The sequence below is a fragment of the Myotis daubentonii genome, chromosome 6 (assembly GCF_963259705.1).
Source record: "Myotis daubentonii chromosome 6, mMyoDau2.1, whole genome shotgun sequence".
NCBI classification, from domain to species: domain Eukaryota; kingdom Metazoa; phylum Chordata; class Mammalia; order Chiroptera; family Vespertilionidae; genus Myotis; species Myotis daubentonii.
The window spans coordinates 10,420,768-10,435,282 of record NC_081845.1 but is presented as its reverse complement, the minus strand read 5'-3'; the positions used below and the strand labels follow the sequence as shown (position 1 = coordinate 10,435,282).

The following is a 14,515-nucleotide window of genomic DNA, read 5'->3' as shown; positions in this document are numbered from 1 at the left end:
ATCAGATCTGGTAGCAGAAGGAGGCAGACAAAAGATAAAATAGTGGGTGAGATAAAATAGTGGGTGAGTTAAAATTGTTACCTAAATGTGAACGTGTATTTAACCCGTGGGTTTCTGTGGCCTGGAGAGCAAGGGCATTATGAATGACACACAGTAAAGACTGAATTCTATTGTGTTCCTCCAATTAGTATTGATATTTGGTTGGTTGGTTTGTTTGCTTGCTTGTCTGTTTTAGTTAACTTGGCTGAACTCAACTATACACTGAAATCTCACTTTTGTTATTTTAGCCTTAGCCTGGCTGCTTGGAATCACTCACATATGTATAGTTTGGGGATCAGAGATGTGTGTAGATAGAATATGTAGAATTTGGTGCTTCTGTTCTTTCTGTGATTTACTCACTAGTTTTCAGCTGTTGTGGTTATGTCAAAGTCTGTCCTTTGTTTCAGTAAGCGAGTAAGGTTGCAGGTTTTCTGTCTAGGTTTTATCTACCCGAACCAACTGGGGCCTGCTTTCTGGCTATAAGCTATTTTTAAAAATGGAAAGTCACCCCATGCTGTACTCTCTCCTAAGTACTGACTCTCTTCTCCCCATCCCTAGCACCACCACCACCACCACCACCACCCCATTGCTGTTTCTGCTTTCTGCCTTCAAGTAGTTGCTTTTTATACTTTGTCTATTGTTTATAGTTGTTCTTGGTGAGAGAGTTGGTCTAGTAGGAGCTACTTAGCCATTGCAGAAAGTGAAACCCCCAAATAAATTTGAACAGTTTCTTCATTTGTGTACTTGATAGTCTTTATGAGAAAAGCAAGTGTGATAGTTTTTTAAAGAATTTTAGAGCTTTCTGTATATGTTTTAATAATGAAATAAGTTGAAATTTATTTTCATGATTTATCCTCTTTTAAATAATAAAATGTTCCTGAATTAGACTGAAAATGTATTTGCTTCGTCCTCTGGATAAGCTTCTCCCTCTAGATATTTGCTTCTGGGAACAGCAAATATCTAGATCATTAGAAATGTCGTGAAACAAAGGAATTTGAAGAAATCAAACAGTAAAACCTTCATTTCATCAAAATGTTGCTTCTTTGACCTAGATCCTGGGGAGACAGCAATAAGCTTCAAAGTTCTTAATCCTGTGGAACTAACATTTTGGAGATACCTAGATAGATAATAAGTATATGTCATGTATCGATAAATGCTATGAAGAAAAAGGGTATAAGAATGTGATGGGTTGGTAGACAGGTGTGGCATTATTTTAGATAGATTGGTCAGGGAAGCTGTTTCTGAGGAAGTGACATTTGGTTAGAGATCTTCATGAGGTAAGAGAAGGACCCATGTAAGCAATCCGAGGGGAAAGTATCCCAGACACAAGGAACAGCCAGTCCAAAAGCCTAAGGGAGGAATGAGATTGGCTTCTTTGAGAAATCAAAGAACCAAAGGCTCAGTTCAGAACTGAGGGAACACGGAGAATGGTAGGAGATGAAGTTTGAGGGCTGGTAGTTAGCCAGGAGCTGTGTGTTGTAGGATTTTTAGCAGGGAGAATGATTGACTTAATTTTTACAAAGATCACACCCCTCAGTAGAGTGGGGGATGCATGTAGAACAAAGAGTGAAGCAGGGAAGATACCAATTAGGAGACCTTTGCTTTCAATCTAGGTCAGTGGTTCTCAACCTTCCTAGTGCCGCGACCCTTTAATACTGTTCCTTGTGTTGTGGTGACCCCCAATTTCATTGTTACAAATTGAACATAATTAAAGCATAGTGATTAATCACAAAAACAATATGTAATTATATATGCGTTTTCCGATGGTCTTAGGTGACCCCTGTGAAAGGGTTGTTCGACCCCGAAAGGGGTCGCAACCCACAGGTTGAGAACCGCTGATCTAGGTGAATTATGATGGCTTGGACAAAAGCAGTAACAGAGATGGAGAAATTCACATTCAGAATATTTTTTTTTTTTTGCAGATATATCTAACATGATTTGATGATGGATTGGATATGGGATGTTAGAGGAGGAACAACTGTATGAATGATGGTACTATTTGCTTAGATGAAAAAGACTGGGGAAGGATTGGTTTGGATGGGGGGACATTAAGAATTTGATTTTGGACACACTAAGAATTTTGGATATACAGAAGGAGATATGTCAGGCAGGCAGAAGGCCATATTAGTCTGGGACTCCAGGGTGAGAGCTCCCTTGGAGTTGGAGATACAAATTTGCAAAGCCTCTGTTTAAAGCAGTGTGTTTGGATGAGATTACCTTGAAGAGGAGTGTAGGTATAGTTGAAAAGAAACCCTAGACCTGAACTCCCTAGCCCACCAACATTTAGATGTCAAGAAAAGGAAGAGAATCTGAAAAAACTGAGAAGGAGCTGCCATTGCGTAGGACGAAAACCAGAAGAGTATAAATCTTGGAAGTCAAGTAAAGAAATTGTTTAAAGAATGAGGGAGTGACTGAGTAGAGGTCTGTAAGATGAAGACTGAGGACTGACCTTTAGTTTGAAAATCCAAAGGTCTGTGACAGCTTTGATAAGTATAGTTTCAGTGCAGGAAAGGCTATGAAACCCTGATTGGGATAGATTTATAAGAGATTAGGAGGAAGGAAATGAAGATGATTAAGTATAAACAACCCTTTGCAGGAGTTTTAGTCCAGAGTAGGGAAGGGGCAGAGTAAAGTCTAGGGTAGCTTTCTCAAGATGAGCAGCACCCCTTAAATTATTTTTAAATATCATTTACTAACTTTCAGTGCTTTTCTCCTGCAGCCCTTTTGTAGAAACACTTTCAGTGCTGAAATTGTGTATGTATGTGTCTTACATACAAATAGATTTTGGAAATTTATATTGCAGATAACTTGGTTTGACAGTGCTTTCACCTAATATGTAACCAAGCTAGTCACATAGAATTAAGTAAAATTTAATCAGATGATAATAAAAATCTGAAGGACTGTACTGTGCATGCTCTCTAAGTGACTTATTCTGTTGTGGACTCAGGAATTCTATCATAACTAAATTTACTAAAAAATAGTTTAATATCAACTGTTAACACTGAAAACTGTCTACAAAGTGCTAGATTTACAATAATGAATGAAAGAGACCTAATTTCTATATTCATGGAGTTTACAGACCTGTATTTTTTTTAAGGTTATGTTAATGAGGTTAAAAGAAATACTACAGATAAGAAATTTGTTTTAAAGAGACTGTCTTTCTGTTAAATTTACCCTAAAATGAAATGTATTTTAATTATTAAGCAAATGCCATGATTGTAAATATTTTAATATGCTATTTTGGTTTAATATACTTATATACTACTTATATCCCAGAGAGGCTTAAATAAGAATCAACGTGGTTTACATTAGGAATAAAAATAAGGTAGACAGTTCTCAACTTTGGCCACACATTAGAATCACTTGAGGAACTTTAAAAAACTTATATGCACAGGCTCCTCCCCAACCAATTAAGTCAGAATCTCTGGAGTTGAGGCCAAGCATTACTATTTTTTAAATACTGATTTAATGGAAACACAGATAAAGTTCTTCTAAGCACCTGAGAATGAATTGATTACACTTGAGGATTAAGTCTATCTGAAAATTAACAGAAAATATCAAGTGTATTGGGTTATAGGTAATTTTTTAAACAAAACATGCAAAGTTATTTGTAGGACCAAAGTTTTTCAGGTTAATTTTATGTAGAATAAATGAGAATTACTCTCCTCAGGCCATCCTCTAATCATTAAGAAAAAAAATCAGCCCTAACTGGTTTGGCTCAGTGGATAGAGCATCGTAGGCCTGCAAACTAAAGGGTCCCAGGTTCGATTCCAGTCAAGGGCATGTACCTTGGTTGCGGGCACATCCCCAGTAGGGGGTGTGCAGGAGACAACTGATCGATGTTTCTCTCTCATCATCGATGTTTCTAATTCTCTATCCCTCTCTGTAAAAAATCAATAAAATATATATATTTTTAAAATAAGTAAAGTTAGTCACTTTCCCCTTTTGAAAGAATGAGAGAAGACTACCTGAATAATAATTTCTTTTTTAAATACCTGTGGGCACAGCAGCTTGCCATCAGGAGTTAAAAACTGAAAAAATAGTATAACTTATGTGGAAAGCATTGTAGGACTCAATAATATTTTTATAATTTATATTAAATAAGTACTAGAGCACAATACCCTTTTGTATTGAAATTTTAAATCCACAACAATATTCATTCTATAATCTGTTCTCATTAAATTTTTTTTTTCTTTCTTTCACAGAAAATGCGTGGACAGAAGAGATGAGTACTATTTCCACTAAGGCCTAGAACTGCCTACTGTATAAGTAGTCCTGATCGGGCAATATACGAATGGCCCAAGGAAGCCACCAAATTGATTTTCAGGTTTTACATGACCTGCGACAAAAATTCCCTGAAGTACCTGAAGTTGTTGTATCCAGGTGCATGTTACAGGTCAGTGTTCAATGATTTCTGAATCTATTAATACAAACCTGGTATTTTGTTAAACATTGGAAGAAAACTCCTATCTTCTTGTTGGCATTAATGTGCTATGATGAAAAGAGATGAGCTTTGGTGTCTTATAGTTATGTGGCCTTTAACTAGTTATTTAGTCTCTATCCCATCTGTAAAATGGACAATACCTACCTTGTAAAGTAGTTGTGAGGATGAAATGAGATCCCAGTAAGCTTGGTACATGGCTTATACTTACTATGAGCTTGCTTTACTCTTTCCCCTCCTATTTTACCAGGTCGAAATGTGAAAGTGAGAAAAATCATTAAATAGGAGTCAAGACTCACTCTTGGGTTCTAATCCTAAATAGGTACCCCAAGCATATTTGGCAAGTACTATGCCTTCTTTGTACTTGAGTTTTGTTATCTATAAAAATGAAGGAATTGACTTGACAAACTCTAACAACCCAATTCTAAAGAAAAAAGTTTGTCTTTATATTTTTAAATTAATCTGTTTTCCAATTAATATCACTAAACAGCTAATAAATTGTTATATTTTATTAGTATGCACAATTTCAGAAATCCATACTTCTAAATATTTAGTGATATTGTGCCTTCTCATTTGATTAAACTGGAAATCTGTCAAAACTATTTTTCAGTTCAAATAGAGATAAAAGAGTAATTTGGATTTAAACGTTTACTCTTGACAAATTATTTTTAAAGTTTGAATTTGTATGAAAATTTTAAAGACTCTTTATTTGATATTAAGTGACTTCATTTTGTTCACACCTTATTACCTTCTTTTTTAATATTTTTAGTGATTTCAGAGAAGAAGGGGGGGGAGAGAAATATCAATGATGAGAGAGAATCATTGATCAGCTGCCTCCTGCACCCCCCACATTGGGGATTGAACCAGAAACCCAGGCATGTGCCCTGACCGGAAATTTGACTATGACCTCCTGGTTCATAGGTCGATGCTCAACCACTGAGCCACAACCACCCGGGCCACCCTTATTACCTTTTATTCGTACATGTAATTGGTGTGTGCCTGCCTTTACTCTAACCTTGTTTGGTATCTCCCATCCATCCTCCTCAACTTTTGCCAGAATGTCTTTCTAAATGCTGATTTTAGCACATATTTACCTGCTTAAACCTTGTTATTGTTCCTCGTATCTTCAGAATAAAGTTCACATCTTGACTGGGGAATAACTAGGTCTGTGATCTGGAATTTGCCTTCTTCTACAGCCTGATCTCTAGCCCAGTCTTTCCTCCTCATACCCTATGCTGTAGTCATCCTCTATTGGAATTCTCTGAATATGCCTAGCTCTTTAAATAATATAGTGTTGAAAATGTTTTAATACTATAATGCCCAAAGAGTAGATCTTGCATGTTCTCACCGCACACAAAAAAAAGTTGACTCTCTGAAGCGATGGATGTGTTAATTAAATTGATTGTGGTACTTTCACAATATGTAAATACATGAAATCATTGCATAGTATATCTTTAAAAAATCATATTGTACAACCTGAATATGTACAATTCTTATTTGTTAATCATACGTCAGCAAAGCTGTAAGGAAATAAGTAAAAATAAATTTTAAAAACAATAAATAGCATATGTTTTGGTGATAAACAGGTTTGAGTTCAAGTTTTGACAGTCACTAGGAGTATTTAACTTCTCTGATCCTCATTTTTCTCAACTGTACAATGGGAATAAAAAAACTTCACAGAGTATTAAATATGATACTACAGGTAAAGCAATTAGTAGGGGGCGTATTAAGAATGGAGTCAGATTAAAGCAAGTATAAGGAGGAGCAGAGGTAGTGGGGGAAGGTGTCTCCCCTAGAACCCAGGTACCTCTTCCTAAGTTTTCAAATATAATTTTGTGATAAAATAAGACTATGCTGAGAATGTTCCATGAGTCACAGAAAAATACTATAGGATCTGCAGTAAAATTTTATAAGAGTTAATATTGAAAAAACTGTTTAGAACAGTTTCCCAATAGCACAGCTATAGAGATTTTGAAGTACCTTAACTGGGACTAAAGCATAGAACCTTTTGTAAAATTATTTAAAATATTTTCTGTTTTTATGTTTTTAATTTTCAATTACAGTTGACATTCTATTTAAAATATTTTCAAAAAATAAAGAACTGTATTACTCTTACAGTATAATCTTCAGGAGGGGTGTATTAAGCTAAGAAAACAGATCAGTATATATAGATGAGAGCAGGGGGAATAAATATATACATGTTTATATATTTGCCCATGTTTGCATGAAGAAATGCTGGTAGGGTTAAAAACACAATTAATTAAAAAAAACTGTTACCGATAGTGGGCAAGAGGAAACGAGTCAGATATCACCTTCCCTGTGTTAATCTGATTTTACAAATCAAACCTTCCTACAACATGAACTCTGTCTTGCTTGCCAGATACCCATGAGGCAGACGATAAACTCTTTCATATTCAGTTATTAATCATGCTGGGCATCCCAGTAATGTGCTGTTTAGCTGATGGGACAAGAAATTTAATAAGAAAGGAACAGGGAGGGCAACTGGGGGGATACAACTAGAGTGTAAGTCTTCCCAAATTTGGAGAAATAATTTTAAATTGTAAAGGTAAATTAAGCGACATCTAAATGTAGTATAAATCTTATTTAGTGACAGCCTTTCTTTGGAAGCTGCTCTCCCTTTCTCAATTTTGTTGGTATCTGTCCTTTCTCTGGAGAGATCAGATCCCCTTTATAATGTACTGGTTTAGAACTTTTCTAGATGGAAAAAAAAAAAAACATAGTATACAAAATATAAGGAATAAGTAGTTACAGGATCATGCCCCACTGGCACTTTTCTTCTTAAACATCATGCTTCTTAGGAGAACATAAGGCTCTATCCTCTGTTCTCTTCTGAACTTTACTTACTGCTCAGATCCCTGTTTCTAGAACTACTCACATCACTTCCTTGTGCTCTGGAGTCTCTAAGATAGCTATATTATCAGTAGGTGTAGTTCATATCTTTAAAATTGATTGATGTTTGGTGATAAATCTTAGAATAGTATGAAAATATAGCATAGTTGGTACTTTGATTTTTTTTAACTGAATTTTTCACTATTCTCTTAATATGATTGAATCTGTAAGTTTAAAATTGCTTTTCAGAGTAATGCATTAAGTAGTGTTCATTCTTTTTTTTGTAAAACTTAGTATTTGAGTAGCATATCCTTAGTTGATGCCTTCTTAGATGACCTCCACCTGTAGTCTTTATCCATATTTCTGTTAAAACACCTACCATTCTGTATTATTAATCTCCTCCACTGGACTGTGAGATCTTTAAGAGTAGTGATTGTATCCCTTTCTACTTGCCTAATGGGTGCTCAGTAGATACTGGTTGAAAGAGTGAATGAATAAGAGTTTGAGAAGGATGATCATAATGTATACTTTGATTACTATCTATAATCTCCATATCTGTACACGAAGCTTGGGGAAGAATGAAAAAGGAACTGGAATTGTGATTCCGATTCTTTCGTAGCTTTGAAGAGATTGCAGATTTGTATGTATACAAAAAAGTAATGATACTCAACCTTTAAAAAACTCATCCCACCTGTTTTGATACACTTAAAAGGAATCCTCTACAGTTTCCCAGTAAAAGTAGTAAGGGCTTACTTGAGAAATAGTTGATTCCAGGTCTAGGGTATGGAGTGTACAAGGTGAGCTGAACATTTTTTCATGTTGGAAAGCAAGGGAGTTTGAAAACTACTGGGTTCATGTCAATGTACATGGGAAGCAATTTGAAGTTTTCCTGCTAGCCTGGAAATAGGGTATAATGAAAACAACCAGTTACACACATCAGAATGTTAAAGACACAGGAGTTTATAATGATACAAAAAAATCTTAGTCACCTTTGGAAGTTGCAAGGGTACCAATTCATTACTCTACAAACCAGTACAGAGAAATTATTTATTTATCCTGCCTCTATTGTGCAAAAACTAACCATGCCTACATACTAACCATGCCTACATATTCTGCAGTAGCCTACAATTTTACTCTCTGTTGAATTTCAGTACCACTTATTATTTGGCAAATAGTCAACATTTTAATGTTACCTTTTCAAAAGCCCATGCTTGGTTTGTCTCTCTAATCTGGTTGCAAACTCTTCTAGGGAAAAGTTGGGTTTTATAAGTCATTGAGTCTTCTACAATCTCAGACAGGGTTCTGTGCGTATTGTGGGTGTTTAATAAATATGTTTATGGATAATTTATGAATAGTGATTAGTCTCTTCTGAGGATTCTTTAGAAAAAATCTGGTTGGTTTTTGTTTTGCTTTGTTTCTTATTTTTCTGGAGTGATCTTCCTATGGTGCTACCTAAAGACAGATAATAAACTCAGTTACTCTGGAGGCAATCTGGAGCTGACATTTCACTTATATATGTGTTTTGGGGTTGTTTTTTGTTTATTTAAGTACTACAAATTTTTTGAAAGGTGATTTTTAAAAGGATTTCTGTAGCACTTAAAGATGTAAAATATTTAATCATACAGTAGTATATGCTTAATGGTCAGCACTCAAATTGTATTTTTAATTAGGTTGTAGTTTTATTTGCATGAGTTCATTTTACTATAAAATAAAGACTTGGTTCACTTAGCTATTGCTAGTTAGAGAACATTTCCATTATATTGGTAATAAGGATTTTTAATTCAACTCTTTGCATCAAAATATTTCTTCTCAAATTAGTTTCAAATATATCTTACAATTTTATTAACTAACATTTGTTGATTACGTAATATTTTAGTAATGAGCATAAACATTAGCTATGGTTCTTAACATCAAGCTGTTTTTATTTTATTTTATAGAATAATAATAACCTGGATGCCTGCTGTGCAGTTCTCTCTCAGGAGAGTACACGGTATCTTTATGGTGAAGGAGACTTGAATTTTTCAGATGATTCTGGAATTTCTGGTCTACGCAATCACATGACTTCTCTCAACTTGGACTTGCAGTCACAGAATGTTTACCACCATGGAAGAGAAGGAAATAGAATGAATGGAAGTAGGACTCTAACGCACAGCATTAGTGATGGACAACTTCAAGGTGGTCAGTCCAATAATGAACTATTTCAGCAGGAGCCACAGACAGCACCAGCTCACGTTCCTCAAGGCTTTAACGTTTTTGGAATATCCAGTACATCTGGTGCTTCAAATTCAGCACCACATCTTGGATTTCACTTAGGCAGCAAAGGAACATCTAACTTTTCTCAACCAACTACCAGATTTAATCCCATCATGGTAACTTTAGCCCCAAATATCCAGACTGGTCGTAATACTCCTACATCTTTGCACATACATGGTGTACCTCCACCTGTACTTAACAGTCCACAGGGAAATTCTATCTATATTAGGCCTTACATTACAACTCCTAGTGGTACAACTCGACAGACACAGCATTCTGGCTGGGTATCTCAGTTTAATCCCATGAACTCGCAACAAGTCTATCAACCTTCACAACCTGGTCCCTGGACTACTTATCCTGCTTCTAATCCTTTGTCACATACCTCAGCCCAGCAGCCAAATCAGCAAGGCCACCAGACCTCTCATGTCTACATGCCCATCAGTTCACCTACCACCCCACAACCACCAACAATTCATTCATCTGGTAGCTCACAGTCTTCTGCCCATAGCCAATATAACATTCAGAATATTTCAACAGGACCTCGAAAAAACCAGATTGAAATCAAACTTGAACCTCCACAAAGAAACAGCTCTTCAAAATTGCGTTCTTCTGGACCTCGAACTTCCAGCAGTTCCTCTTCTGTCAACAGTCAGACCTTAAATAGAAATCAGCCCACTGTTTACATAGCTGCCAGTCCCCCAAATACTGATGAGGTGATGTCCCGTAGTCAACCTAAGGTCTATATTTCAGCCAATGCCACCACAGGAGATGACCAGGTCATCCGGAATCAGCCTACCCTCTTCATATCCACAAACTCTGGAGCATCTGCTGCCTCCAGGAATATGTCTGGGCAAGTGAGCATGGGTCCTGCCTTTATTCATCACCACCCTCCCAAAAGTCGAGCAATAGGCAATAACTCTGCAACTTCTCCTCGAGTGGTGGTCACTCAGCCCAATACAAAATATACTTTCAAAATTACAGTTTCTCCCAATAAACCCCCTGCAGTTTCACCAGGGGTTGTATCCCCTACCTTTGAACTTACAAATCTTCTAAATCATCCAGATCATTATGTAGAAACAGAGAATATACAACACCTCACGGACCCTACTTTAGCACATGTGGATAGAATAAGTGAAGCACGGAAGTTGAGTATGGGATCTGATGATGCTGCCTACACACAAGGTAATAATAATAATAATAATAATAATACTGAAGGGGGATCATTTTCCATTCCAGGCTTAGTGCTGTACATTCGATTTCACTGCAGAAATGAGCATCAGCATTTTTACTTGATCTTTTAAGAGCCTTTGCGAGTATTCATATAAATTTTAAATTTCAGTTTTGTTATTGTATATAACTTGAAGTTTGAATGATTGAGTTGTGAAATGTTTAGAATAATCAACTCTTATTTATTTTCTTAATGTTTATAACACATTTTCAGTTACTGTTTTACCTATGGTGATGCTTACTTTCCCTTTAAAATTACTGCAAATAAAAGTTCATAAAAACATTTTAATAAGAGTTAGTGGACTAATATAGTAAGTCTGTCTTCTTTGATGAGAATTCTCTTCATTTCTCTAATACATGTTCTTCATCTTATTTTATATCAAAGTCTATATTGCTATAAGTCCTAGAATAATTTAAAGAAAATTTTGAATTCTGTTCTTAATATTTGTCTCTTTCAGCCTCACTTTAAAAAATAAGTTAATGCATCCTTTCCTGTTATTTGGAATTGTCAATAAGAATGTTAGTTTTAAATCTGTCTCACTTTAGTATCCTTTTCTGAAATAGATTAGTTGATATGGCATAGAACTAAATTAAATATATATATTAATTTATGTTTCATAAGAAATACATTGTTTGATATGCCCTCTGCTATAGAATGAGCAGAAGAAAAAGAGGTAAATTACTGAAACTTTTACCAGGAACCTGCTCATCTCATCACCAAGTCTGCCTCCATTACCACCACCAGCTCAAAGGAATAAAATTACTTTTGAGTCCTTAAAGTACTACAGGAATCAGAGACACAAATGAGTGCCAAATAGGGGGAAAAAAAAAATTTTAGAGAGAAATTTCAGCTTAAAATCTATAGATATGAAGAAGAGTCTTATTTTACCTATTAAGAACAAATACTGAACTGCAAACTGCTTACCAGTAATAAGGATACTGGCCAGATACCTATCTACACTTTTCTCTTTCACTCATACCACCTGTCTCTACTTAATTTCTGGAAAGTACCAATAAATACTTTATCATTCATTGTATTCGGAGACTTTCTGGTATTTTCTCCCATTCATAGAATATGCTTTTTGTAATATTGGCAACTCATTCAAACCAGTTTTCTTGGAGGGGGTGGAAAGGCCTGCTTCCTGTGTTTGGTTATAATAGCCAGAGGCTCTTATAAAACTGACGTTGCTGCCAAAACTGTTTTCTTATTCTCTAATACCTGTACAGAAATCCATCTGTGGTATTGATCTAACGGTAAACTACAATTTTTTTTTAATTACTTACTAATATATAAATATATAAACATTTTTAATGATACTTTAATACTTTCTTTTTCATTTCATTTTTGATCTATATGTCTATTCTTATGTCCATGCCGGTACTACACTGTCTTGATTATTGTTACTTACTTTGTAAGTTTTGAAATTGGGATGTGTAAGTCGTGCTTTGTTCCTTTTCAAAATTATTTTGGCTGTTTGGGATCTCTGACTATTCCATATAAATTTTAGAATTAATCAATTTTAATTTTATTACACTCAAATATTTTTTCTACATATACTTGTGGGCTTTTTTTATTTTTAATTAAGTATATGTAGGAACAAAAGGTTCTATAATGAAAAGTTACCCTCACCAGAGACAACTAATAGCTATTCACAAATAGTTGATTTTCTATTCTGCTGGAAATTGAAATTATGTATCAAGCATATGTATATTAACATCTCTTTTAAAAAATGGAACATAGTATTTTGCTCTTTTTCTTTATCTTTTTTTTTCTTTGACTATTCCAGGTCAACATGTGTAGATCTGCTTTCTTTAAAAATGGCCACAATAGTATTTTGTATATAGTCTCTAACCAGTCCTTTCTTGATAGACCTTAAAATCTTGCTTTTACAAACTGCTGCAGTAAAAATTCCGTATATACGTATTTGTGTTCTTGTCCAAGTATGTTGGCTGAAGATATTACTCATAGTGGAACTGCTATGTCACAGGATATATGTATTTTTTATTTTGATAGATGTATCATTTAGGCTTGGTTATGCTGCATTGACAAACTGTGTCTTCAAAACAACAAAGGTTTATTTCTAGCTCACTTGCCATTATAGATTAGCTGGTGGGCTCTGTTCTTTATCATCCTCACTCAGGGACCCAGTATGAGGGAAACTCAGTCCCTAGGTTTCCAAGACAAAGGAAATACAGCAAATCTACACTGACTCCTTAAGCTTCTGCCCAAACACATGTTACTCTTTAGCTAAGACACGTCACATAGGCACATTAAATCAGACAGAATGGAGCGGTTCAATTCTATATAGAGTAGTGCCCTCTTTTCCGTGGAGAAGATGTTCTAAAACCCCCAGTGAATGCCTGAAACTGCAGGTATTACTAAACCATATATATGTTTTACTTACACATACATATCTGTAATAAAGTTAAACTTATAAGTTAGGCAGAATAAGTGATTAACAACATTTACAATAAAACTAGAGGTCCAATGCACAAAATTCGTGCAAGGGGTTTGGCCCTCGCAGCCACGGCTACGTCTGGGAGGTCGTTTGGCTGTCCGATCTAATTAGCATATTATGCTTTTTTTATTATAGATGAGAAATGTTAGCAACATACTGTAATGAAAATTATATGAATGTGGTCTTGGTCTCGCTTCCTCTCTCTCTCAATATCTTATTTACTGCACTCACCTTTTCAATTATGGCTTCTCTTTGGAACATATGAATGTATCTGAATGGCCAGCATCACCACTCCTGTGCTATGGGAATTAGTAAGTAAAATGAGGGTTATTTGAACACAAGCACTGAGATGCTACAGTTTATCTGATAACCAAAAAGTGATTAACAAGGTTGGGAGTGGGGAGGTCATGGCATGGATGGCGCAAGATTTCATCATGCTACTCAGAACAGTGTGCAATTTAAAACTTATGAATTGTTCACTTCTGGAATTTGTGATTTAATATTTTCAGGCCATTGTTGACCAAGGATAACTGAAAGTGAAACTGCAGATTAGGGGGAATTACTATACCTAGAAGGCAGAGACCCAGAAATATTTGGTGAAGGGCATGACTACCACAGAACATGTTGCCAATTTTAATTTTGAGACTCTCTAAAGAGATTCTTCTACTAGAGTATGAAGTGGTACAATATTTATTTCTCCCATATTTATAAATGGGGAACATTTGGCATCATTTTTAAGAAGGTACTTTCCTTTCATCCCTCTCCCACCCACATTATGTAAGTAATTGGAAAAAAAAATACATTTTTATCATTCTGTAGGTAAAAATGTCCTGTTTTGTTATTTTTCATTTACATCTTTAAATATGAGTAAGCCCTGGTTGGTATGGGTCAGTTGGTTGGAGTATCATCCCATGCACCAAAGGGTCGAGAGTTCGATTCCCAGTGGACATATACCCAGGTTTCAGGTTTGATTCCTGGTTGGGGTGTGTGCAGGAGGTGGCCATTTGATGTTTCACTTCTCACATCTATGTTTTCCTCTCTCTCTCCCTCTCCCTTCCTCTCTCTAAAGTCTCAATACAAGCATGTTCTCCAGTGAAGATTACAAAAAATATATGTAAATATGATTAAGATTGAGTATCTTTTCAAGTATTCATTTTTTAAGCCATTTGTATTTCTTATTTTGTGAACTTGCCTTTTTTTTTTTTTTGTAGAATGCCTAGTCTATTTTTTCTAATGTTATTTTAAC

The 14,515-nt window shown here is 35.3% G+C and overlaps 1 protein-coding gene across 8 annotated transcripts in view; it reads left to right on the top strand.

Moving 5' to 3' along the window:
* The window catches only part of TAB2 (TGF-beta activated kinase 1 (MAP3K7) binding protein 2), a 62,159-nt gene that overhangs the window by 30,128 nt on the left and 17,516 nt on the right, over positions 1-14,515 (top strand). For 7 of the 8 annotated variants that reach the window (XM_059700096.1, XM_059700095.1, XM_059700091.1 and 4 more), the window contains 2 exons: positions 4,245-4,435; positions 9,268-10,765. In XM_059700096.1, the coding sequence (XP_059556079.1) occupies positions 4,334-4,435; positions 9,268-10,765 (1,600 nt within the window). In that variant the 5' untranslated portion in view covers positions 4,245-4,333. Of the gene's footprint in view, positions 1-4,244; positions 4,436-9,267; positions 10,766-14,338; positions 14,380-14,515 lie in introns of all 8 variants that reach the window. The other variant, XM_059700099.1, reaches the window with a different exon arrangement.